This window comes from Perognathus longimembris, chromosome 10 (assembly GCF_023159225.1).
Source record: "Perognathus longimembris pacificus isolate PPM17 chromosome 10, ASM2315922v1, whole genome shotgun sequence".
NCBI lineage: Eukaryota > Metazoa > Chordata > Mammalia > Rodentia > Heteromyidae > Perognathus > Perognathus longimembris.
In genome coordinates, this window is record NC_063170.1 from 13,399,079 (window position 1) to 13,426,039 (window position 26,961).

General features: G+C 47.7%; 2 protein-coding genes across 6 annotated transcripts in view; both read right to left on the bottom strand.

The window, feature by feature from the left end:
• LOC125358318 (acylcarnitine hydrolase-like) overlaps window positions 1-26,961 on the bottom strand; it is a 108,041-nt gene that overhangs the window by 32,258 nt on the left and 48,822 nt on the right. The window contains exon 1 of one of the 5 annotated variants that reach the window (XM_048355381.1): window positions 2,014-2,186. The exons of 3 other annotated variants lie outside the window; for them this stretch is intronic. In XM_048355381.1, the coding sequence (XP_048211338.1) occupies window positions 2,014-2,089 (76 nt within the window). In that variant the 5' untranslated portion in view covers window positions 2,090-2,186. Of the gene's footprint in view, window positions 1-2,013; window positions 2,349-26,961 lie in introns of those variants that run through there. One more of the 5 variants, XM_048355388.1, reaches the window with a different exon arrangement.
• Window positions 18,837-26,850, bottom strand: LOC125358320 (pyrethroid hydrolase Ces2e-like). Its single transcript, XM_048355402.1, has 12 exons — window positions 26,704-26,850; window positions 24,455-24,659; window positions 23,425-23,560; window positions 22,653-22,786; window positions 22,313-22,571; window positions 21,793-21,891; window positions 21,354-21,494; window positions 21,142-21,222; window positions 20,758-20,902; window positions 20,103-20,240; window positions 19,536-19,608; window positions 18,837-19,115 (listed from the first exon to the last, which is right to left on the bottom strand). Exons 1-12 carry the CDS (start codon window positions 26,777-26,779, stop codon window positions 18,929-18,931), a joined length of 1,674 nt encoding a protein of 557 aa, XP_048211359.1. The 5' UTR covers window positions 26,780-26,850; the 3' UTR covers window positions 18,837-18,928.

Genomic DNA, 26,961 nt, shown 5'->3' on the forward strand with positions numbered 1-26,961 from the left:
GAGAACCAGGAATTGGCTTGAAAATTTACAATCCTGCCAGGTGCTAGTGGCTCAAGCCTGTAATCCTAACTGCTCAGCAGGCTGAAATCTAAGAATCACAGTTCAAAGTCAGCCTGGGCACGAGACTCTTATCTCCAAGCAAGCCAGAAGAGGAGGTATGGCTCAAGTGGTAGAGCACTAGCCTTGAGCACAAAAGCTCAAGGACAGTGCCTAGGCCCAGAGTTGAAGCCCTAGGAGCAGCACACACACACACACACACACACACACACACACACATGCACACACATTTCAATCCTCACATCATCTCATGCTGGAAGTATCAAAAAGGGTCAAACGATTATAAGAACAGGAAAGAGAGTTAAACAGCTATGACCAGACTATGAAAAGCCTAATTCACAAATTCACATGTGCTGGGGATCAGGGAGAGAGGAGGCCACTGGAAACCATTTTACGGTCCACATACTTGGGCTATATAATACTGATAATTGTTGACGTGGAGGCTGGACATGTTGGATTCACTCTCCCTTAAACTAGGGCACCCATGTGTATGCCCTCATGTGGAAGCCCAGAAACTCCTGTCCTTCCAGGAACAGAGTGGTACCTAATTAGGCACACCTGCCCTTGCTGCTTTGTGTCATCAGTATCATCCTACATCTCCCTGGACCCCTCCTTACCATCTGACATATTTCTGTAGAAAAGTAACACCCTCCCCAAGCTCTGACAGGGAGTCACTCACGAATCAACAAGTTTGATGTCACTTGGTGTGGCTGACAAGACAGAAGCCACTCATAGACATCAGAGACAGCAATTTACCAATATCTTTCCAAGTCTGAAGGCATACCACCAACCCTGGTTACATTCTGCCCATCCAAGGTTCTTAGCCAGATGAGATCTGCTCATGTACCTCCACTGTGGCCACTCACTCTTGATACATGTGACAGGGCAAACTTGTTAAAAGACACAATGCTGATGATCCTCTTAATATATCAGCTGCCTGTACAATGCTTCATCCTCAGGAAGAAGCCCTCAATGAAATGATATGAGGAAGTGAAAATGCCCAAGGGCTGCCAGGAGGTGAAATCTTTATGATCTACGAACTCCTGTCTTAAACTGTCTTTGGCTTGGACTGGTTCAGAATCACAAACCAGAAACTGGTCAAGAGCAGGTAAGGGAGAGAATCTGGTTAGAGTGGGCTATAGATGAGTTGAGTGGAGACTTCTTAAGGAAGATTAAGCAGGGGAGGGCAGGAGAGGGCAGGGGAGGCCATCAAGGTCCACACTAAAATGCTTTGGGGTAAGAGGGATCAAGAGTTTTACACACATGCCTGGGCATAGTTCCCTCTTGGCATGATCTACTGATAAGGACCAGGTGATTGTGTGGCAGGCACAGAGTGCATCCCCTTTGCCCTGTAAGCCAAGTTATAGCTTTGCTCAGGTTTGATACACAGGTGAAGGAAACCCAGGGACATCTCAGTTCAGCTTTATGATATGGTTCTGGGGACCTGTGTATTACCTAAGGTCAGAAGTGTTTGTCAGGCCGCACCAGAACATGACATGATGCTTTTCTGGCCATTGTGGTAACCACTCAGAAACAAAAGCAACACAAATGATAATTACATTGTCAAGGTCAGCTCATTCAATAGCAGATACAAATCAGCTACAGATATAGCCACAGTCACACAGAGAAGGAAAACATCCAGAGTATCCAGAAGGAAAATAACCAGACCAGGGTGGTCTGGTTATTATTTGGAGATTCTGAACAGGAAGTCTAATGCATGAGATACCTTCTCATTTTGGGCTCACTCTTCTGTGTCCTCAGACATCTATGACCCTCTCTAGTCACCACCCTGGGCATTTAGTAGAGGTTTAAATAGCACAATTTTCCCACACTGTTACCTTCCATCTCCACCCACTCCTCCCTTTCCCAAGTCTCAAACTCTGCTCTATACAATGTAGCAGATCTTACTCTGGAACCTGTCCCCACTCCTACCCCTTCTCCCAGCAGGAGTCTTACCATGGATCGGGAGTGGAAGAAGCAGGAACCCACAGACCACTGTGGTCAGCCAGGCAGGAAGTCGGTCCAGCAGCATGGCTGGCTCACAGGACTGTTTCTGTGCCTCTATGCAGCACACTGCAACTCACCAGCAGGCACAATTCACCCAGACCTCACCTAGCCAGGAGTTTGAACCTCACAGGGAGTAGGCGGGGACATAGGAGAGGCTGGGCCAGATTGGTCCTGTAAGAGAGTGAAACTGACAGGGGAGGTCACAGGAAGTTAGCATGCTGAGTGTGAGCCCTTCGCTTCTCCTGCTTTTCCTTTGCCCTCCTCCAGAGGCGCTGTGTGGCTTCAGTAGCCCTTGAGATACTAAGAGCTGTCACTGAGGTGAAGGTTATAATGGAGAAATTCAGGGCTGCTCTGAGGAGAAGCAGGCTCTGGATCCCACACATGGACAATGGACCCCACCCACACTGGGCAAAGGTGAGCACTGGAGCAGAGACAGGAAGCTATGACTGTACTCATTCTGAGATTCCTCCTTAAACTCCTTAGAATCTTGGTCTGAGGGTCTCTGTGGACCCCTCCTATTTAGACAGGTTGATTCATTCAAACCTACTTGTCACTGTGGCATTTCTTAAGGACCCATCCCCCTAGTCACCCTACTTACACCTGCCTTGGTGGCTGAGATCAAGTGCACAGTCATTTGCCCACTTGAAAAACATTTAAAGGGAACTTCCTGGTTGCAGCACTGTGAGGGACAGGGCTCTCTGGGACTGCTGTAATGCAGGAGCCAGGTCTGCAACTGGGAGTGTGTGAAACTCATACAACTCTGCTGGCATGCAGTGAGACAGCAGGAGTCAGGAGCTGCAGCCCAGCCTGGCTTCCCAGAGGAGGAGGTGGCAGGCTCAACCTCATATGGTCTTTACTACCTGTGAGAATCAGCTTTCATTTTTCAATCTGGTGTATACGTTTTTTTTAAATTGACAGTCCTGGGGCTTGAACTCAGGGCCTGAGCACTGTCTCTGGCATCTTTTTGCTCAAGGCTAGCACTCTATCACTTGAGCCACAGCGCCACTTCTGGCTTTTACTGTTTATGTGGTGATAAGGAATCGAACCTTGGGCTTCATGCATGCTAGGCAAGCACTCTACCACTAGGCCATATTCCAAGCCCAGGTGTATAATACTTTTGAGACCCTACAACCTGGCATCATGGCTTTGCTTCTTGGTACCTTTCCTGGAGGGCTTATTTCCCCATGGCTAAAGATTCTCTGACCTCTGGTCCAGCAATGAAGTCTGTTATACACTCAAGGTCTCCAATCTAATAAACTGTAGCCCAGGACATGGCCTTAGACCCTTCTTGGGCAGATGCTCTTATTAGACTCACAAACAGTTTAGAAAATAGACCAAGTGATGGATGACCATCAGCATAGGTGTATTACAGAACCTCAAGGCAAAGTTTAAAGATTTACCTCCGCTTTAAGGGTAGGATTTTGTAGTTGGCTCCTGGGAATATTGGTGTAATCTGGTAGTGATGAGAAAGTAACTAATGTGGTGCTACTGTCCCTGGAGATCTGTCTGTCTGCCTTTCTGTGTACCCGTGCTGGTACTAGGGCTTGAACTCAGGACCTGAGAGCTATCCCTTAGCTTTTTCACTCAAGGCTGGTGCTGCACTCCACTGGAGCTGGAGCTCCATTACTGGCTTTTTGTTGGTTAACTGGGGATAAGAATTTCATGGACTGTGCTGTCCAGGCTGACTTCAAATAGCAGTCCTCAGATTGCAGTCCCCTGAGTGTCAGGTACAGGCCACGAGTGCATGGCTTCACCCATGCCTTCTGGTGGGGATTCTTCAGAAAGTAACTAACAGTGAGATATAGATAATTAGCAAACTGGAGCACAGCTGAAGAAGGGAGGCAATGAAGCAGTTAGTTCAAAGTTCTGGTCTGGTGCCAGTCAAATGGGTTATAGCCGGACAAGGGGAGAAAGTGAGGCTAGAGTGTTGGTAATTCCAGGCACAGGTCTGGAACCTCAGGACGAGACATTGGCTATTCAGACTCAGTAAAGCTCTCTCTCACCTTCATTCTCCTAATCTAATTAGCACCTGGGCAGTGCTGCTGGGAGTCCAGGTCCTTAAAGTTCAGGGTTGAGTAACAAATTCCTTTACTTTAACTGAACATCACAATGTTTCTTCTTAATTCTGTGGCTGTGGAGCACCCCTGCAAGGCTGAAGGTCCCCACATGGCCTGTCACTTCCTGCACCATCATTCAGAGACCCTGGCATCCACAATACCCATGCGAATAGTAAAAACATGGAATGGAAGGGTTTTAGAAGCATTTCTGTAGGTGTGAGGAGGTTGATGAAAACTTACATATATGTAGTGATTTGCAAAAAGATGAGGAAACAGAGACAGGGTAGAAACAGAGAGAAAGTTGCTTTACTTTCGTGGTTGGAGGAGATGTAGCCAAAAGGGAACACTACTTCGTTGTTGGTGGGAATGTAAACTGGTTCAGCCACTCTGGAAAGCAGTATGGAGATTCCTCAGAAGGCTAAACATAGAGCTCCCCTATGACCCAGAAGCCCCACTTTTGGGCATCTACCCAAAAGACCACAAACAAGAACACAGGAAAGCCACCAGCACAACAATGTTCATCGCAGCACAATTTGTCATAGCTAAAATATGGAACCAACCCAGATGCCCCTCAGTAGACGAATGGATCAGGAAAATGTGGTACATATACACAATGGAATTTTATGTCTCTATCAGAAAGAATGATATTGCCCTATTCTCAAGGAAATGGAAGAACTTGGAAAAAATTATACTAAGTGAAGTGATCCAGACCCAAAGAAACATGGACTCTGTGGTTTCCCTTATAGGGGAATAATCAGCCCAGGTTTAGGCTAGTCACAACCGAGGATCACAAGAGCCTAATAGCTATGCCCTTATGAACGCATAAGATGATGCTAAATGAAATGAACTGCATGTTATGGAAACGAGTGTTATATTACTCTTGTAATTACTTTCAACATGCCATGTGAAACCATAGCTTCTTTTGTTGATAATCCTTTTGTAGCCCCTTCCTGTGGTTGTACCCGTGCTATCTTTGTATCTCATCTGAGTACCCTGGATACTGTATATACTGGTATTAGAACTAGGGAAGTGAAAGGGAATATCAAAATCGAGAGACAAAGGATAAAAAAATAAACGACTCCAAAAGCAATACTTGCAAAACCATTTGGTGTAAACCAACTGGACAACTCATTGGGGGGAGAGGGAAAGGGGGAGGGGGAGGAGAATGAGGGAGGAGGTAACAAGCAGTACAAGAAATGTACCCAAGGCCTAATGTATGAAACTGTAACCTCTCTGTACATCACTTTGACAGTAAATAAGTATTTAAAAAACAAACAAACAAAAAAGAAACAGAGAGAGAGAAGAGATGGAGGAGGAGGGAGGGGGAGAGAGAGGGAGACAGGGAGAGAAAGAAAGAGCAAGAGAGGCAGACTCAGACAGGCAGACAGAGACACAGGCATAGACACAGAGAGACAGAGTGCCTCGTGAGGCACTCTCAGTCTTTGTCTTTCTTCAGAGAGGAAGCATCAGAGACACAAGATGGCTCACACCTGTAATCCTAGCATCTCAGGAGGCTGAGATCTGAGGATCTGGGTTTGAAGCCAGCCAGGCAGAAAATTCAGTGACACTTTTATCTCCAATGAAGCAATAAAATACCTAGAACAGAATCCAATAGATATGAAAGCATGTGTCTGCAGAAAGTTAATTTGAAAATGTCCTAAAATTTGAAAAGAATGTGTCATGCTAGGTTGTGCATCCAGTTGTGTGTGGATAAAAGGTAGCATGTGCATTCATAGAAGGTACTCCTCAATAAAAGAGAGAAGTAGTACTTGATTCTCAAAATATTAACATTAATATTAATTTGTGGCTACAAGTCACAAATAATTCACATAGCATGATATTGTATATTGAGCTATTATTTTTAAAAATTATATATTATTTTGAGAGCAACTAAAAACAATTGGGCCAGGCAGTAGTGGCTCTTGCGTATAATCCTATCAAGTCAGGATGCTGAGATCTGATGATCAAGGTTCAAAGCCAGCCCAGGTAGAAGAATTTGTGAGAGTGTTATCTCCAATTAACCAGCACAAAGACTGAAGTGGAGGTTGGTTCAAGTGATAGGGATCCAGCATTGAATAGAAAAAGCCAAGGGAGAAGGCAAAGCCCTGAGTGCAAATCCCAGCACTGGAATAAAAGACTATCCAGTGTTTACAAAGCACTGAGTAAAAGGAAGTAATTAACTGTAAAGAGTGTGAAGGAATTCCTTTGGTTCAAAGAAACATTTTAACACATGATATGGGAGTGGATATGGGTGAATTTAATTGCATATAAATTAATCCATAACAAAGCTCCGTGTGTGTGTGTGTGTGTGTGTGTGTGTGTGTGTGTGTGTGACTGTTGGCTACTTAGAAGTTAGAAAAGCAAATGGGGCTTGCTTAACAACATGTCACCCCTGGTACGATATGGGTAACATGTTCAAGATATCCTCTTTATTTCAAGATGGCCTGGAGGCTAGGAGCAGACAGAGGTTGGGGAGACGACAACAGCAAGGAAGGAAGGGGAAAGTCCCAGTGGGTATGGGGAACAGTAAGCACCATAGGGACTCCTGCAGCTTCATTGCCATCGGCACATTTATTCAGTGTGTCTAGGAAGAGAGAGCTCAGGCAAGTTGGTCATGAACATCATGCAGGAGGTTCTTCATAAACATTGGCTGGTTAGCTGGCCGGCTCACTGAATAAAGAAGGTATGAATGGCTAAGTGAATGATCAAGGCAATTCCTACTTAGTGGTGAACGTATGGGCACCTCATGCTAATCCTACCCACACTGAAGACCATTCTTCCTCACATAGATCACTACAGCTCTAGGTGCTTCTCCTTAGTGCCCTTGAGCTCCTGGATCTTCTGGGGCAGGGTCTTGGTCCAGAACTTCAGCCTGGAGGCCTTCAGGGCCTGGCCCACTGCAGGATGGAGGTCCAGCTGGAGGTAATGTTCATTTAGGTCAAACATGGGCCAGTGGAGCAGGTCTTCGCTGTTGGGGTTCCTGTGGACACACCCTCCCAGGAGGGTGAGTGAGGGTCATTCTGAGTGCTTGTGAGCCTGGACCCAATCACCTCATTGGGGTCCTGCCAGGCAGCCCCAAATCAGGAGTAGAGGGAATGAGGGGAAACCTTTCTGACATAGGAAAGCAAGGCCCTCCCCCAAGTGTTTGTTCTATATTGGTTAAAGCTACCTCACAGAGGTAAGTGCTGATGTTTCCATAAAACTGTGGTCCACTTTGCATCTACCATGCCCTCTCTGTGTGTGAGTCCTGGAGTTTAAGGGAGATCTGTCATGTAATCAAGGATGGTGAGTGCTCATGAGGATGCCAAAAAGGGATCACTGTGTGGACCCTATTTTGGGGAGGCAAGGTTAGGTGTATTATCTCACCCATTCCGAGCAAAGTTGGCCCAGTACTTCATCATCCTCCTGCTCAGTAGTTCCTCCTCCTCAGAAAAGTGAGCTGCATGGAGGAGAACAAGGGTCTGGGTCTTAGGCAACATTTCAGGGTGCCTACTCCTGCTTCCTGACCTCCATTCAATTGTAGTCTGATCCTCCATGCCAGGCCTGATCTTTTTCCTCTACCCCACCTAGTAAGGCACTCTCATTGCACAAGCTTCCATTACTCATCCCAGCCTCTAGCTGAATACATCAGTGTGTATTCCTGGATTAGAGGACATTTCTACTCTCAGTCCCTAGGAATTACTTAGGGACATTCACAACTTCTAATGATGCATTCTGTACCCATGTCTGACACTCTATTTCAGGTGGGGACAGGCGGTGGGAGCACAGGCTGCTTGGGAAAAGGCTTGGATTCTGAATACTTGCAGCCTTTTGAATTTTGCATACTTGATCTTGTCCTTTCTCTGAGCTTCAGGTTCCTTATTTAGACCACGAGGAGAGTCACCCTATAGGGATCATAGTGTGGCCCATTCTAGCTGATGGAAAAGAAGAAAACTCACAGTTGCTGCCACAAAAGGAGGACCCGAAGACAAAGGCAACCTCATCACCATGGTCAGCCCTCACATGCGGGGGCTTGAGGTTTTTCATGAAGCCGTGAGGATGTTGGAACTCATAGAAGTAGACGGGGCCATGGGAACCTGGAGGTGTAGACAGATTATGTCATGGTGACCCCTCACTTGGATTTGTCCCTCCTTATCCTTTGTGGTAAGATAGCTAGGTTGATACTGGCTGGAATCTGGACTGTGAAGTCAGAAGCCTCAGGCAGGAGGAGGCTTTGCAAAGACCAAAGGTGAACATCAGAGTCAATGCTCCATTCTCTGATCACTAGGATGAGCTTTTAGGCCAAGAATTGTGTATTGCTGCCATCTTCCTGGTGACCCCAATGGGAAAATCTTTGGTTAAATCATCACTTGGATTTCCTATCTGTGTGGTCTTGGACTAGTCACTAAGCTTCCAGTTCTTTAAAGTGCCAGGGCTGCCTGTGTCTTACAGTAGCCATGAGAATTTACTGACCTGTGAGACATCAAGTATCTGGCCCTGCGGCCTTGAGAAAGACAAGGGTGGGGACTTGGACATCACAGAGCTGCCCTGGGATACACAGCTCTGAGTTGCCCAGTGGGCGGTCAGGCCTCAGCTACAGATGAACTCACGCTGAATATGTGCTACTTGCAGTGCAGGCATCACGAACATGAAGTCGCCCATCATCTCTTGAAACTGGGCTTGGAGGGCTTGGGGGTCCTCAGTGTCCCCCATGTACTCTTCCATCAGCAGATCAGCACACTCAGCAGGCAAGTTCTGTGCCAAGAGGATCAGAGTGAGTCAGGTTAGGCAGGCCAGGCAGTAGCAGGGAGGAGGCAGCCTTTGAGTGGGGAGATGCGACATTTGCTGGGACATTAATATAGGGAGGAAAGAGCCAAGTGCTGGAGGCAACTCCGCCACAAACATACAGATATCTATCGTATATTCTTGGAGGTTACTGTGTGAACCAATACCTTGGGCTGTCCCATCCATTGGGACAGGTGTCCCGATGCTTACCATGATTCCTACCGTTTTCTGCATAACAGCTGGCAAGGTCTTTCTATTTATTCCCTTTATGGTGTCAGAAACTCCTGAGAGCTGTGGTGGGGAGAGAGTGGAAATTTGGGATGGCCTGGTCATGAAGGCATCATGCCCTGTCCCACCATGCATCCCCTGCCCCTCACACATATAACAAATGTGCTCCCCAGCCTATTAACGAATTATAACGAATTATAAGTCTCACCATGGGGAGGAGCCAGCCATACTCATCATTGTTGACACCAATGATGCTAGGGACAGGGTGGAAGTCAGCAGAGGCCAGCAGCTCCTTGGGGTGTCTGGGTAGGAAGGCCCCATCCACAACACCAGGGATGATCTTGAAGGTCTGAGAAGGCATACGTGATCAGGGTTTGAGATCACATACCACACATTTCCTAATGTCTTCTTGTTATTCTACCCTATCCCAATTCTTCCCAGCATTCTCTTTTACATACATCCCAAGAGATCTAACACTTGGGCTAGTCTCCCTTAGTCTTTTTTCCCCCTCAATTCAAGGCTATAAGAACGGAGTCATTGATTCAGAGCATTAGGACTGAGTTATTTATACCCTATCTCTTTTTCCCCCTCAGGGATCAGTGGGATGGCCCCCCTGCCTGGCCCCCACCCCCACCATTCAGCCTGACCTTGGTAATAGCCAGCATTTCCTCTTCACTCTTGGCTCGCAGGCAGCGCACTAGCATCTCTGAGTCCATCTGCTCACAGGCAGACAGGTTGGCCACCACCTGAAAAGCAACCAGGCAGGGACTACTTCACCCTTTGAAGTAACAGAAGAGGTTTTCCCAGAACCGGATTGATGCAAATTCCTCTAAGCCCTTCAAGGTATAAAGTGTGGATTGTTGCAGGTATCAACTTGTTTCCACTTTCGTGGTGCTCAGGGGCAACAGCTGGAGGACCCATCCCACTACTTACATTGTTATGTCCACAAGGGAGAGTCTGTGTATAGCTTGCTGGTCACAGACCACACTCAGCTCTGTGAGGCTGAGATGTGTGGATCCTACCCCTTGAGCCCTCAGCAATTCCCAAGGAGAACATCCCAAGTTCCCTCCATGATCCTCTTTGTCCCCAGCAAACCCAGTGAACCAGAGGCTGTTAGGGTGAGGGGTAAGACAGGGAGTGTGGACCAGGGCAGCTGAGGGCACTCACTGAGGAGACTGCCTCAGAGGAGCTGGAGATGAGGTCTGGCAGCAGGGCCACCCCACTCTCCATGATGGCACCATGGAACAGTCCTTGGGACATGGGGGACACGACATGTGAGGACACACTTGTGCCACCTGCAGACTCTCCAAAAATGGTGACACGGTCACGGTTGCCTCCAAAGTGGGCGATATTCTGTTGCACCCAGCGTAGGGCGGCCACCTGGTCCAGGTAGCCCCAGTTGCCAGTGGCATGCTGGTCTCCAGTGCTGAGGAGTGGCAGAGACAAAGGTCACAGGGCTGTCCTGGCTCTGCTTGTCCTTCATTGCCCATCTCAATCCCATGCTCACCTGAAGAAGCCCGGGACTCCCAGGCGGTACTGGATAGCGACCACCACCACATCCTCAGTGGCTGCCAGCAAGGATCCATCATACAAGGAAGCCATACCTGAAACCAGTGCACCACCATGGATCCACACCATCACCTGGGGAAGTCAAGACAGATGTCACTGGTTCTCATCCAGCTCCAATCCTACCTTTCCTGACCATTACACTGTCCATGGGTTTGGCTGTGGCATTTGCCAATGTAGTAAAATCTCCCTCAGACCTCCTGAACTTGGCCCAGGTAGAGGACCTCAAGTTCAATCATTATCCTTGAGGTTCACTCCAGGGATCCAATGTGAATTAATGTATTGAAACCTTGAGTATTTGTGCCCTTATGCTCTTGTCCATCTAAAGTGGAAAGAAAAGGGGGCACTTCTCTGATTGTCTCACTTTAACATGAGTCAAAAAGATCACATACTGGGCTGGGAATATGGCCTAGTGGCAAGAGTGCTTGCCTCCTACACATAAAGCTCTCGGTTCGATTCCCCAGCACCACATATATGGAAAATGGCCAGAAGGGGCGCTGTGGCTCAGGTGGCAGAGTGCTAGCCTTGAGCGGGAAGAAGCTAGGGAGGGTGCTCAGGCCCTAAGTCCAAGGCCCAGGACTGGCCAAAAAAAAAAAAAAAGATCACATACTATCCTTGGCACAATACATAACCCACAAATCCGGTGATCTCAAAGTTGAGCACTTTATATCCTCAGGGAGTCTTCTGGGCTCAAGTTGGCAGACTGAGTTCATGTTTGATTAAAGAGCCAAGGCCTCTAACACCTGGGAGCAGTTAGGCCTTTGCATCACTCTACCAGCGGTGAGTCACCTTTGCAGGGTGACTAGGTCTTGGAACCTGATAATGAAACTTCTCTTTAGGTTCCATTCTGGCTCAGATCCCAGGCTCTTCTTGCCACTACTAGTAATTTGCATAGAAATGTCCTCCCACCAAGGCCAACCAAGTCCTGACACTCACAGGCAGGTTAGAGCCCTCGTGGGCACTGGCAGGCGAATAGATGTTGAGATAAAGGCAGTCTTCAGAGGTGGAGAAGGGTGGTATATCTAGCTTCAAGATCATCAGAATCAGTGCATTTGTTGTATCAGCATTTTGCAGACACCTGGTGACAATAGTAGACGATTATTCCAGCATTTGTATCATGGTCAAAAGTCTGAACTTGAGGCTAGATTTGTTCCCAGCCTCTGCAAACCTGTCCTCACTGCTGCCCTGTTCATACAGAATCGTCTCTCATGTCTCTTCCAGCCAAGGTACAAGCCACAGGCCTGGGATAGGTGAGGCTCTATCTCAAGCTAGGCTAGAGCTCTGACCTGCAGAAAGCCTTCATGTGGTTGGGGCCACTGGATTTCTTTCCCCCTTGAGGCTTGGAAATCTTGAATCATAGAATCTTCTAGAAGCCTTGGCTGAAGGGGTTGATCTTTACACCTTCCCTCTGTGCTTATTAAAGCCTGGCCAGGGCTGCTTCCACCACAACAGTGTAGTGTGAATTAATGAAGGTGAGTTACATGTAGGGTAGTGGACATTGCTGAAAACCAAATCCACACCTCAAGGGAAACACATTCCTAACACCATGTCTCCAGTTGGAAGCACATAGACTTGTCCTCAGCCAGTGGCACCTGGCCCTTTGAGTTGACCCAGTGTCTGTGGAACTTGGCTTCTCCAAGGAGCCCCCACTGCTGCCCTCCTCAGTGAATTGTATGATCTGCTATTGGACCAAGAGTTTTGTCAGGTCCATACAGGCCTGATGGCAGACAATGGCTGGCATGAACCAAGTCTTGACATGGTATATCTCTGTGCTTTAGCACCCAGTGCTAACACTGTTCAGATGCAAAGCCAGAACAATGAGCCTGGTAATGTTGCTCCACCCACAGAAAATTAGCAAATTCACGAGAAAGATCTAGATGGGAAATGGACTGTGGGGTTTACATGTGAGAAACACTCAGACGGGGCCAGTGAGCCTATCCCACCACAGAAATTCTCTCTAGGGGACTGGGAATATGACCTAGTGGTAAAGTGCTCACCTTGTGTACATGAAGCCCTGGGTTCGATTCCTTAGCACCACATATATAGAAAAAGCCGGGAAGTGGCACTGTGGCTCAAGTGGTAGAGTGCCTTGAGCAACAAAAAGCCAGGGACAGTGCCCAGGCCCTGAGTTCAAGCCCCAGGACTGGCAAAAATTTTTTTTTTAAAAAGAAATTCTCTCTAGGCAAGAACTTACATGGCTGGGTAGGAGGTGCCATCCCTCACACCATTCCAAGGTTCAGGGGGTTCCGGGGGGGCAAAGCGCAGTGGTCCTACAGGTGGCTTGGCAAAGGGAATTCCCAGGAAGGTGTGGACTTCCACATTGGTGTCCTTCACATGGACTAGGCTGCCCCTCACCTGCCCGGTGTGTGTGGTCCTGATGGGGCTGGCTGGGTCCTGGCCTGTGGATGGAGAGATGCACATCAGAGTTGGGTCTGCCCCATCAGCTGCCACTCACGTTGCCTCTATGCTACCCCACAGCTCAGCCTGGCAAGGTCCTCTGATCTGCAGCTTCAATGGCTTCACATACTTTCTGCCTGCATGATTGTGCTCCCAAATCACTGTTTTTTCTGGATCTGACTCAGACCTTCCTACCAGTCAGGCTCCCTGAGGTTCTTTGTTACTTGATACCATCATTAAACCCTAGGAGCTTCCAGCTTGCATCTTAGGTGTTGGGAGAATAAGCATCATTTCCTGAACAGGTGTTACAAAGTACTAGCAGCACTCTGGGGATTGTAGTGAACATTTCCAATCCTTAAGGAACTCACACTGGAGGTATCTAAAACGCCAAGAGGAAATGGGGGCTGCAAGAGAGAGTGACACAAGTGATCACATCATGAAATCCCTGGTCTGCTTATGTTGGGGATCAATAAGGGAGAAAGCCATTGGATTACGGTCTGCATCAACCTGGCCTGTATAATCATGATATCTGTTGGAGTGTATGCTGAATACATTAGGTTTATTTCCCTTAGGTTAAGACAGAGAACTCTTTCCTGTGTATTCCTACTTGGCAGCCCCTAAACTCCTGCTCTTCAGGTGTGCTGACATCCAATCAGGCCCACCACACCTGGATATTGGTCATCAGTACCAATGCCACCTCTTTTGGAACCTTCCCCCATGTCAGTTTCATCTTTAGGTTGTAGAAATGCACAAATATGCCCTGTTCCAGAAGTAAAGTAACTCTCCTGTTCCTAAGCACTCTCCGGGAACTATTTGTGAATCAGCAGGTGTCATGTCACCTGGTATGGCTGACGCCAAGATGGCAACCCCAAACAGACACCAGAGACAGCAATTTGGAAATAACTTTCCAAGCCCATAGACATAGCACTGACTTCCATGTTGTCTATGCAAGAGGCTTTGGCTAGATGAGAACTCTGACCCTGGACCTCACTGTGGCCACCAGCCACTCATGCTTCATAGTTGTTATACTAAGGATAAACATTGCTCCTAAGTTCCTGTTAGAGCTAGCTACCTAGATGTTGCTTCAAGCCCCTTATGAAGTGGTATGATGAAGAGATGAGCCATGCAATGTCAACAAGTGACCTTTGAGTTAGGAGATTTAAAATCCAGGGTCTTCTGGAGAGCAAGATTCACACAACCAACCACTCCTGTTATAATTATTACCTTGGACTCATTCTTTCAGAATGATAAGCCAGTGCATGATCCAGACCAGATAAGTGAGGGGACCTGGTAGGAGTGGGGCTTGGGTGAGGTGAGGCCGAGAGGGTAGGGGGAGTTCATCAGGGCCCATCCCAGGTTGCTCTGCGGTGAGTTATCAAAGGTTGCACATAGATTTCTGGATATAGTTCTCTCATAACATGAGCTCCTACTAAGGGCCTGGGGACTTTGTGGCAGGCACAGGGTACATTCCCTTTGCCCTAGAAACCAAGCCAAGCCTGATGCAAGAGCTAATACATAGGCGGGAGAAACCCAAGGGCATCTCATTTCAACTTTATCTAGTGTCTCTAGGTAAGTATAGCCGTTCTAGGAGCAGAAACCATTGCAGTGGCTCATTGGACCACGCCAATATGATTCTCTGGTTATGAACAGGGGTCCACTCAGAGTCAGAGGATAGTGTGAATGACAATGACACGAGCAGATTCAGTAGCAGGTACAGCTACAGTTGCAACACACAGGAAGGAAATGTCCAGAATCTCTGACTCTGCCTGGCACATGTCAGTGCACCTCAGACTCTTTAATATGGGGCTCACTCCTCTGTGTCCTCAGGCATCCTTGACCCTCTAAGAGCTATATGATCACCACCCTGGGCACTTAGGGGAGGCCTAATTGACACAATTTTCTCACATTATCATCTTTCATCTCCACCTGCCCCTTCCACCTACCCTTCCCCGAAGCTCAAACTCTTCTCTGTACAATGTGACAGATCTCACCCTGGTCCCTATCCCTCCACCCCACCGGTGCAGGAATCTTACCCTGGATCTGGAGTGGTAGGAGCAGGAACCCATAGACCACTGTGGTCAGCCAAGCGGGAAGTCGGTGCATTGGCATCACTGGCTCACAGAACTGTTTCTGTTCCTCTACGCAGCCTACTGCAAATCACTAGCAGGCATAATTCACCTAGACCTTGCCCAGCCAGGAGTTTGGACCTGACAGGGAGTAGGTGGGGTCATAGAAGAGTCTGAGCAAGGTTGTTCCTGCAAGAGCGTAGCACAGGAAGTCATCATGCTGGGTGTGAGCCCTTCCCTTCTACTTTTCCTTTGCCCTCCTCGAGAGGCACTGTGTGGCTTCTGCAGCTCTTGAGATTCTGGGAACTATCACTGAGGTGAAGGTTGTAATGCAGAAATTGAGGGCTGCTCTGAAGAGAAGCAAGCTCAGGATCCCATAGATGGAAAATGAGCCCCACTTTCCATTGGGGCAAAGGTGAGCACCAGAGCAGAGACAGGGAGCTATGACTGTGCTCATTTTGAAATTCTTCTTGAACTCATTGTTCAGAGATCACAGAATCCACTTTCAAGTTCCTTCATCCCTTAGTCATGGTCTATTTAGGAAGGACTGGTGCCTTGAAACCTACTGTCACAGTGGTATTTCTTAAGGACCCAACCCCCTAGGCACTCTACCCCCAACCTGTGGTAACCTTGGTGTCTGAGATCCAGGGCAGTCATTTACCATTTGAAAACCATTTAAAGTGAACTTGCTGGTCGCAGCACTGTGGCAAGACAGGCCTCTCTGGGTCTGTGGTAATCTGGGAGCCAGGTCTGTAGTCAGGAGTGTGTGAAACATGTAGAGTCCTGGTAGGATGCAGTGAGACAGCAGGGGCCAGGAGCTGCAGCCCAGACTGACTTCCCAGAGAAAAGGTGCCATGCTCAACCTCAGCATGGTCTTTAGGGCCTGTGAGAACCAGCTTTGAGGCTTCAGTCTCATGCACAATCCTCTTGAGGACCCACAGCCTGGCACCACAGGCTTTCCTTTTTGGTACTCTTTCTGGAGGGCTCAGTTTCCCTGTATGACATGGCTAAAGATTCCATGACCTCCGTTCCAGCCAGAAAGTCTGCGTTGCACTCAAGGTCTCCAAGCTAATGAATCTGGTCCAGGGTATGGACCCAGACCCTTTCTTTGCAGTTTCTCTGATTAGACTCACAAACAGTTTGGAGACTAGGCAAAGATATGGATCACCGTCAGCACCGGCGTGTTGCAGAGCCTTCAGCCAGAGCTTAAAGACCACTTCTGCTCACAGGCTAGGGTTTTTATACTGGGTTGATAGCAATGATAGTCCTGTAGTGGCTGATAAGAAAGTAACTAATGTAGTTCTTCTGACCCTGGATTGTGTGTGTGTGTGTGTGCGCGCGCGTGTGCGCACACACACGCGCATGTGCGTGCCACGCAAGGACAAGTACTGAGGCTTGACTCAGGGCCTAAGAGCTATCCCTTAGCTTCAAGACTGGTGCTGCACTCCACTGGAGCTGGAGCTCCATTCTGCTTTTTGTTGGTTAACTGTGAATAAGAATTTCATGGACTGTGCTGTCCAGGCAGGCTTCAAACAGCAATCCTCAGATTGCAGTCTCCTGAGGTTTAGGTACAGGCCACGGGCACATGGCTTCACCAATGTCCTCTGATGGGGATTTTTCAGAAAGTAACTAATAGTGAGATATAGATATTATGAAAACTGGGTCACATTGAGGAAGGAGGGGAATGAAGCAGGGGTGTTAGTTCAAAGTCCTGGTCTGGTGCCAGCCAAGTGGGTTGGACAAGGGGAGAAAGTAAGGCTGGAGTATTGGAAATCTAGACACTCATCTAGAACCTCAGGATAAGGACATTTGGCTACTCAGACTCAATAGCACTCTGACTTTCATTCTCCTAACCTAATTAGCGCCTAGGCTGGGGGCTGAGAGTCTAGCTCCTTGAAGTTCAGAGTCCAGTAACAAGTTTATTTTAAATTAAAATTACAATGCTTCTTTTTAATACCATGGTGTGGTGCACTCCTGTAAGGATGAAGGTCACCATGTGGCCTCCAACTTCCTGTACCATCATTCAGAGACCCTGGCATCCACAATACCCATGCTAATAGGAAAGACATGGATGAAAGGGTTTTAGAAGCCTTTCTGTAGGTTTAAGAAGGTTGATGAAAGGTTACATACACCTAGTGATGCAGACAAAAAAAGGAGAAAGTCAGGATAGAAACAGAGAGGAAGGGGTGAGGGGGACAGAGGAGGAGAAAGTGAGAGATGCAGACTCAGATAGACAGGCAGACAAAGACAGATAAAAAAAGAGAGACAGCAAACCCATCAGAGACATAAGAGCCAATGGCTCATACTTGAATCCTAGTATCTCAAGAAGTGGAGATCTGAGGATGTTGGCTTGAAACCAGTTCAGGCAGGAAATTCAGTGACTTTAATCTACAATTAAGCAATAAAAAACCCAGAATAGAATCAAACAAAACTGAAAGCCGGTGTCTGCATAATGTTAGTTTGAAAGTGCCCTAGGGCTAGTGATATGGCCTGGTGGTAGAGTGCTTGCCTCCTATACATGAAGCCCTGGGTTCAATTCCTCAGCACCACATATATAGAAGCCAGAAGTGGAGCTGTGGTTCAAGTGGTAGAGTGCTAGCCTTGAGCAAAAAGAAGCCAGGGACAGTGCTCAGGCCCTGAGCTCAAGCCCCAGGACTGGCAAAGAAAGAAAGAAAGAAAGAAAGAAAGAAAGAAAGAAAGAAAGAAAGAAAGAAAGAAAGAAAGAAAGAAAGAGACCTAAAAACTTAATAAAAATTGCAAAAAATGTGTCAATATCAGATATGCATCCAGTTGTGAGTGAACAGAAAGTGGTGTGTGCATTCATGGAAGTCACTTCTCAATAAAAGAAAGAAGTAACACTTGATTCTTAAAATATTAACTGTAGTGACTATAAGCCACAAACAATTCACTTAGTATGATGTTGTATATTGGCCTATTGTGTATGTCAAAATCTTGATAACAACTACAAACCAATTGGGTTAGGCAGTAGTGGCTCTTGCCTATAATCCTAGCAAGTCAGGATACTGAGATCTGAAGATCGAGGTTCAAAGCCAGCCCAGGTAGAAGAGTTTATGAGAGTCTTATGTCCAATTAACCAGCACAAAGGCAGAAGTGGAGGTTGGTTCAAGTGATAGGGATTCAGCGTTGAAAAGAAAAAGCCAAGTGAAAGGGGAAAGCCCTAGTTCAAGTCCCAGTACTGGAATAAAAAACTATCAGGTGTTTGCAAAATGCCGAGTAAAAGGACATAAATAACTGTAAAGAGTGTGAAGGAATGTTTTGGATGAAAGGAACATTTTAACACATGGGAGTGGATATTGGTGAATTTAATTGCATACAAATTAGTCCATAACAAAGTTCTTTGTGTGTGTGTGTGTGTGTGTGTGTGTGTGTGTGTGTGTGTGTGTGTATCTTAGAGACACTTAGGGCAACATGTTCAAAACATCTTGACTTCAAGATGGGCTGGGGGTTTAGAGCAGGCAGAGGTTGGAAAGATGAAATGAGCAAGGAAGGAAGGGACGCAGGCCCAGCAGTGTATGGGGGACGGTAAGCACCATTGGGACTGAACCAGCTTCATTGCCATGGTAGCATTTATTGAGTATGTCTGACAAGAGAGAGCTCGGGCAAGTTGGTCATGAACATCGTGCAGGGAGTTTCGCATAAGTATTGGCTAGCTAATGGCTGGATAAAGAGGGAATGCTGGAGTCAATTTTTATTTGGTAGTAAGTGTGTGGACTCCTGATGCTAACCAAACCTGCACTCAAGCCCACTCCTCCCAACATAGTCCCACTATAGCTCCAGGTGCTTCTCCTTAGCCATATTCAGCTCCTGGATCTTCTGAGGCAAGGTTTCTGTCCAGAACTTCAGCCTGGAGGCCTTCATGGCCTGGCCCACTGCAGGATGGATGTCCAGCTGGAGGTATTGCTCATTTTGATCCAATATGGGCCAGTGGAGCAGGTCCTTGCTGTTGGGGTTCCTGTGGACACACCCTCCGGGGAGGGTGAGTAAGGGTCATTCTGAGTGCTTGTGAGCCTGGACCCAATCACCTCATTGGGGTCCTGCCAGGCAGCCCAAAAGATCAGGGGTATCGGGGCGGAAGTAAGGAAACTTTTGCTGTAGGAAAACTAGGCCTTCCCCTTAATGTCTGTCCTCTATGGTTCAGAGCCACCTCACAGAGGTGAGTACTGATGTTCCCACAAAACTGTGGTCCACCTTCCAGGTCTCTGGGGCAAGAGAGAGTGACCTGCAGCTACCATGCACTTTCTCCATGTGAGTGGTCCTGAGGTTTGAGGAGAAGTGTCATGTACGTAAGTGTCTTGTGTGGTATGAGTATTTTCACAAGGGAAGGACTAGGTGGTCTCCTTGTAGGGAGGCAGGATTAGGTGTTTTATCTCACCCATTCCGAGCAAAGTTGGCCCAGTACTTCATCATCCTCCTGCTCAGTAGCTCCTCCTCCTCAGAAAAGTGAGCTGCATGGAGGAGAACAAGGGTCCGGGTCTTAGACAACATTTCAGGGTGCCTACTCCTGCTCTCCACCTCCATTCAACTGTAGTTAGATCCTCTATACCAGGCCTGATCTTTTTCGTCTACCCCACCTAGTAAGGCACTCTCATTGCACAAGCTTCCATTACTCATCCCAGCCTCTAGCTGAATACATCAGTGTGTACTCCTGGACTAGAGGACATTTCTACCCTCAGTCCTTGGGAATCATTTAGGGACATTCATTACCTCCAACCATCCATATCTGACACTCTATTTAAGGTGGGGCCAGGAGGTGCGAGCACAGGCTATTTGTGGAAAGGCCTGGATTCCAAACATTTGCAGCATTTTGAAAGTAAGATTCTGCACACTTGACCTTGTCCTCTCTCTGAGCTTCAATTTCCTAATGTAGACCATGAAGGGAATCACTCATCAGGGATCCTAGTGTGGCCCATTCGAGCTGATGGAAAAGAAGAAAACTCACGGTTGCTGCCGAAAAAGGTGGACCCGAGGACAAAGGCAATCTCATCACCGTGGTCAGCCTTGACATGCGGGGGCCTGAAGTCCTTCATGAAGCCGTGAGCATGTTGGAACTCATAGAGGTACACAGGGGCATGGGAACCTGGACATGTAGAAAAATTATGCCATGGTGACCCCTCACTTGGAATTGTCCCTCCTATCTTCGGTCATATGATAGCTAGGTTGAAGCTGCCTGCAATCTGGACTGTGAAGTGAGAAACCTCCGGCAAAAGAGGCCTCAGAAAGACCAAAGGTGGTCATTACAGTCAGTGATCCATTATTGTGAGTTCTAGGAAGAGTTCTGAGTCCATGAATTGTGTATTACTGCCATCTTCTGGTTGACTCCAATGAGAAAAGGTTTGCTTAAATCATGGTTGATTTCTTATCTGTGTGGTCTTAGACTAGTCACGGACTATCTAATTTTCTCTCTTTTGACATGGCAGTGATGTTCGTGTCTTACAGTAGCCATGAGAATTTACTGACCTGTGGAACATCAGGAGCCTGGCAGTGGAGCCTTGAGAAAGACAAGGGTGGGGACTTAGGCAGCACAGAGCTGCCATGGGGTGTACAGCTCTGAGCTGCCCACTGGGCAGTCAGGCCTCAGCTACAGATGTACTCACGCTGAAAATGTGCCACTTGCAGTGCAGGCATTACAAATATGTAGTCTGTCATCATCTCTTGGAACTGGGATTGGAGGGTCTGGGGGTCCTCAGTATCCCCCATGTACTCTTCCATCAGCAGGTCAGCAGACTCAGAAGGCAAGTTCTGTGCCAAGAGGATCAGAGACAGTCAGGTTAGGCAGGCCAGGCAGTAGCAGGGAGGAGGCAGCCTCTGAGTGGAAAGATGGGACCTGGGTGGGACATAGTATAAGGGGGAAAGAGCCATGTACTGGTATAACCCCATCACCAACACACAGATATGCCATCCTATATTCCTGGACATTACTGTGTGGACTAATACTTTAGGCTGACCCCATCCATTGGGACAGGTGTCCAGATGCTTACCATTATTCCTACCGTTTTCTGCATAACAGCTGGCAAGGTCTTTCTATTTATTCCCTTTATGGTGTCAGCAAGTCCTGAGATCTGAGTGGTGAGAGAGAGTTTATGCTGGAATGGCCTGGTCATAAAGGTATCATGCTCTGTCCCACCATGCCTGCCACTCACTCACACACAGAGGAGCTCCAGGAAACTAATGAGTTAGAATTAAGTCTCACCATGGGGATGATATAGCCATACTCATCGTTGTTGACACCAATGATGCTAGGGACAGGGTGGAAGTCAGCAGAAGCCAGCAGCTCCTTGGGGTGCCTGGGTAGGAAGGCCCCATCCACCACAGCAGGGAGTATATTGATTGTCTGAGGAGGCATCCATGATCAGAAAATTGAGATCACATACCACATATTTTCTGAATTCCTCATGTTCTTTCCACCCTATGCAAATTCTCCCATCATATTTTCCCACACACATCCCAAGAGATTCAATGGTTGGGCTAGCCTCCCTTAGTCTTCATTTTGTATCAAGGACTCTAATAACAGAATCACAGGTTCAAAGTATTAGAACTGGGTGATTCTTCACACCCTATATCTTTTTCCCCCTCATGGATCAGTGGGCTGGTCCCCCTGCCTGACTCCCACCTACACCATTCAACCTGACCTCAGTAATAGCCAGCATTTCCTCTTCACTCTTGGCCCGCAGGCAGTGCACCAGAGCCTCTGAGTCCACCTGCTCACAGGCAGACAGGTTGGCCACCACCTGGAAAGCAATCATGCAGGGACTGCCTCACCCTTTGAAGTAAAATAGGAGGTTTGCCCAGAATTGGATGGATGCAAATTCCTCTAAGCCCTTCAAGGTATAAAGTGTGGATTGTTGCAGGTATCAACTTGTTTCCACTTTCCTGGTGTTCAGGGGTGACAACTGGAGGACCCATCCCACTACTTACATTGTTATGTCCACAAGGGAGAGTCTGTGTAAAGCTTGCTGGTCACAGACCACACTCAGCTTTGTGAGGCTGAGATGTGTGGATCCTACCCCTTGAGCCCTCAGCAATTCCCAAGGAGAACATCCCAAGTTCCCTCCATGATCCTCTTTGTCCCCAGAAAACACAGGGAACCAGAGGCTGTTGGGGTGAGGGGTAAGACAGGGAGTGTGGACCAGGGCAGCTGAGGACACTCACTGAGGAGACTGCTTCAGAGGAGCTGGAGATGAGGCCTGGCAGCACGGCCACCCCACTCTCCATGATGGCACCATGGAACAGTCCTTGGGACATGGGGGACACGACATGTGAGGACACACTTGTGCCACCTGCAGACTCGCCAAAAATGGTGACACGGTCAGGGTTGCCTCCAAAGTGGGCGATGTTCTGTTGCACCCAGCGTAGGGCGGCCACCTGGTCCAGGTAGCCCCAGTTGCCAGTGGCATGCTGGTCTCCAGTGCTGAGAAGTGGCAGAGACAAAGGTCACAGGGCTGTCCAGGCTCTGCTTGGCCTTCATTGCTCATCTGAATTCCACGCTCACCTGAAGAAGCCCGGGACTCCCAGGCGGTACTGGATAGTGACCACCACCACATTCTCAGTGGCTGCCAGCACGGACCCATCATACAAGGAAGCCATACCTGTAACCAGTCCACCACCATGGATCCACACCATCACCTGGGGAAGTCAAGACAGATGTAACTGCTTCTCATCCAGCTCCAATCCTACCTTTCCTGCCCATTACACCGTCCATGGGTTTGACTGTGAGCAGTTGCTAATATAGAAAGAACTCCCCAGCACCTCCTGAACTGGGCTCTGGGTGAGGCCCCCATGTTCTATCAGTCGCCTTCAGGTCCACTCCTAGACTCCAAGTCTGGATAAATGGCTCCAAGTCTGCAGTACTGGTGCCCTTACTTCTTGACCATCTAAAGTGGAACGAAAAGGGGCATTTCCCTGATTGTCTCACTTTAATGTGAGTCCAAAGGATACATACAACATTGGCACAATAGATAATCCACAACTTGTGTTATCTCAAAGTTCATCACTTGGCTTCCTCTGTTTGTTTTCCCAGCTCAAGTTGGTGGAGCAAGTTCTTGTTTGATTATAGAGCCAAGGTCTCAAACTTCTGGGAACAGTTAGGACTCTACCTCTCCTATAATTGGTGAATCGCCCTTCCTGGCAAGTGGTGTTTGGAACCTCATAATAAAACTCCTTAAGTTGGACACTACTTCTGACCTCAGGCTATTCTCATCACTACTAATAGTGTTGCAGATGAAATGTCCTCCCACCAAGGACAACTAAGTCCCGACACTCACAGGTAGCTTAGAGCTCTCCTGGACACTGGCAGGTGAATAGATGTTGAGATAAAGGCAGTCCTCAGTCATGGAGATGGGAGGCATAGTTATGTTCAACATTTTCAGTACCTTCATTGTATAAACATTTTGCAGACACCTGGTTATAATAGTAGACAATTATTCCAGTGTTTGTCTCATGATCAAGAATCTGACCTTAAGGCTAAATAGGTTCCCAGCCACTTGAACCTCTGCTATACTGGTGCCCTGTTTGTACAGAATCTTCTCTAATGCCTCTGACGCATTTCTGGGTGAGGTTGTCTATTTCAAGCCACCATGGAGCTCTGATCTCCAGGAAGACTCCACATTCTTGGGTGCATTGGATTTCTCTCCATCTAAGGCTTGGAAATTTGGACTCATAGAATCTTCTAGAAGCATTGGTGGCAAGGGTTGATTGATATTTACAGCATCTCCTGTACCAATTAAAGCTTGTCCAGCTTTGCTGCCACCACAAAAGAGTGGTAGGCATGAAGGAAGATAAATTATGCATGGGGTAGTGGGAGATTGCTGAAATCCAAATCCAGACCCCAGGGAACCATATTTCTTCCACCACGTCTCCAGCTGGAAGCACATAGACTCTTTCCCAGCCAGTGGCATAGGGCTCCTTGATTTGGCACAGTAGTGCTGCCCTCCTCGGGGATCTGTAGCATCTGGTTCTGGCCCAGGAGCTTTGTCAGGTCCATAGAGCCAAGATGAACCTTTCCCAGGCAAACCTCCCCTGCTGGCAGAGAATAATTGGCATGATCCAAGTCATGGCATAAGTATATGTCTATGCTTCAGCACTTGGTCTTACTACTGCTCAGATGTAAAGCCAGAGCAATGAGCCTGGCACCATTTCTCTACTCACTAACTCCTTGCAAATTCAGTGGGAAATTCTACATAGGAAATTCTGCAATGCAGAAGGAAATGGACTGTGGGTTTACATGGGAGAAAGACTCAGACTGGTCCAGGGTGCCTATCCCACCACAGAAATTCTCATTCTGCAAGAGCTTACATGGCTGGGTAGGAGGTGCCATCCCTCACACCACTCCAAGGTTCAGAGGGCTCTGGAGGGGTGAACCGCAGTGGTCCTACAGGTGGCTTGGCAAAGGGAATTCCCAGGAAGATGTGGACTCCCACATTGGTGTCCTTCACATGGACGAGGCTGCCCCGCACCTGCCCGGTGTGTGTGGTCCTGATGGGGCTGGCTGGGTCCTGGCCTGTGGATGGAGAGATGCACATCAGAGTTGGGTCTGCCCCCATCAGCTGCCATTCACACTGTGGTTCCTGATGGCTCTATGACACCCATAGCTCAGCCTGGCAAGGTTGTCTGATCTGCAGCTCCAATGGCTTCACCTACTTTCTACCTCCATGGCTGTGTCCCAACACCTCTCTTTTCACTTACTGAACCCAGACCTTCCTACCAGCCAGGCTCCCTATGACTCTTGGGCCTTGATACCACCATTAAGCTCTAGGAACCTCCAGCTTGCGTCTTAAGTGTTGGGAGAAAAGCAGCATTTCCAGCAACCTAACAGGTTTTACAAGGCACAAGCAGAACATGTCCAATCCTCAAGGAACTCACACTGGAGGTCTCAAAAATGCCAAGAAGAAATGAGGTCTGCAAAGAGAGAGTCACACAGCTCTGTTCACATTTTGAAAACAGTGGCCTGCTTGTTTGGGGGATCACAAATGGAGGAGGCCATTGGAAGTCATCTTATAGTTCACATTGGATTGGCTTGTACATTCATCATAATTGTTTAAATGGATGCTGTATACACTATTTTTTTCTACCATAAGACAGAAACCTTTTGTGTGTGGTCCTATTTGGTAGCCCACAACTCCTGCTCCTTCAGGTGTATAGAGACATCCAGTTAGGTCCATATTCTGTGGCTATTTTGTGATCAGTATCAATTGCACCTCCAACAGAACCCTCTCTCCCCCAGTATCAACTTCAGGTTGCATAAATTCACCAATCTGACTTGTTCCTATAAGAAAAGTATCTTTTCTACCCTTAACCTCTCTCTAGGAACCATTGTGATCAGCAAGGTCATGTCACTTGGTATAGAAGAATCCTAGTTAGCAACCACAAATGGACAGCATAGACAGCAATTTCCCAATATCTTCCAAAGTCTAAAGACATAGCACTGACCTTCATGTTGTCTATGCAAGCAAGAGGTTTTGGCTAGATGGAAACTCTGACCCTGGACCGCACTGTGGCCACCAGCCACTCATGCTTCCTTGTTGTTACAGTAAAGGAAAAAAAATTACTCCTAGGTTCCTTTTAGAGACCAGCTACCTGGAGGTTGTTTCAAGCCCCTCATGAAATGGTATGACAAAGCTGAGCCATGCGGTGGCAATAGTGACACTTGAATTAAGAGATTTAAAATGCTGAGTCTTCTGGAGAGCAAGATTTCTACAACCAACTCCTTCTGTTATAAACAGTTTGTTATCTTGGGCTGACTATTTCAGAATCACTAGCAAGAGCAGGGATGGGAATGAATCTGGTAGGAATGAACCATTGGTTAGGTGAGGGGAACTCCTTAGGGCAGATTACATAAGAACATGTAGGGGAGTTCATCTGGCCCTATCCTAGCATACTCTGTGGTGAGGGGGATCCAAGGCTGCACATACATTTCTGGATGCAATTCTCTCTGGAATGAGCTTCTAATTTGGCCTTGGGACTGTGTTGCAGGCACAGGGCACATTCTCTTTTTCCCTAGAACCAAGACATGACTTTGCCCAGTGTGAATATCTAGGTGGAAGAAACCCACAGTCAATCATTACCACTTGGTGATATGTTTCTGGGGAGGTGTAACTATTCATTCAAGGAAAAGAAACCTTTGCATAAGGTTCTATTGGAACCATGCAAAGATGCTTCTTTGGGGATCAAGGGGACCCACTCAATATGAATGACAATGACATGAGCAGATTCAGTAGCAGTTACAGCTGCAGCTGCAACAACACACAGAGGAAGGAAATGTCCAGAATCCCTGACTCTACCGGGCACATGTCAGTGCACCTCAGATTCTTTCATATGGGGCTCACTCCTCTGTGTCCTCAGGCATCTATGACCCTCTCAGAGCTATATGATCACCATCTTGGGCATTTAGTGGAGGCTTAAATAGCACAATTTCCCCACAGTATCATCTGTCATCTCTGCCCCCTCCTCTCTCCCTCCTCCAAGCTCAAACTCTGCTCTATACTCTGCTCTGCTCTATGTGGCAGATCTCGCCCTGCTGTTTTTCCCCCATGCAGGATTCTCACCCTGAATCCGGACAGGGAGAAGCAGGATCCCACAGAGCAGTGTGGTCAGCCAAGCAGGAAGCCGGTGAAGTGGCATGGCTGGTCACAGGACTGTTTCTGTGCCTCTAAGGAGCAGACTGCAACTCACCAACAGGCACAATTCACCTGGAACTTGCCCAGCCAGGAATTTGCACCTCATGGGGAGTAGGTGGGGTCACGGGAGAGGCTGGGCAAGATTGTGCCTGCAAGGGAGTGGCACTGACAGGGCAGAAATCACAG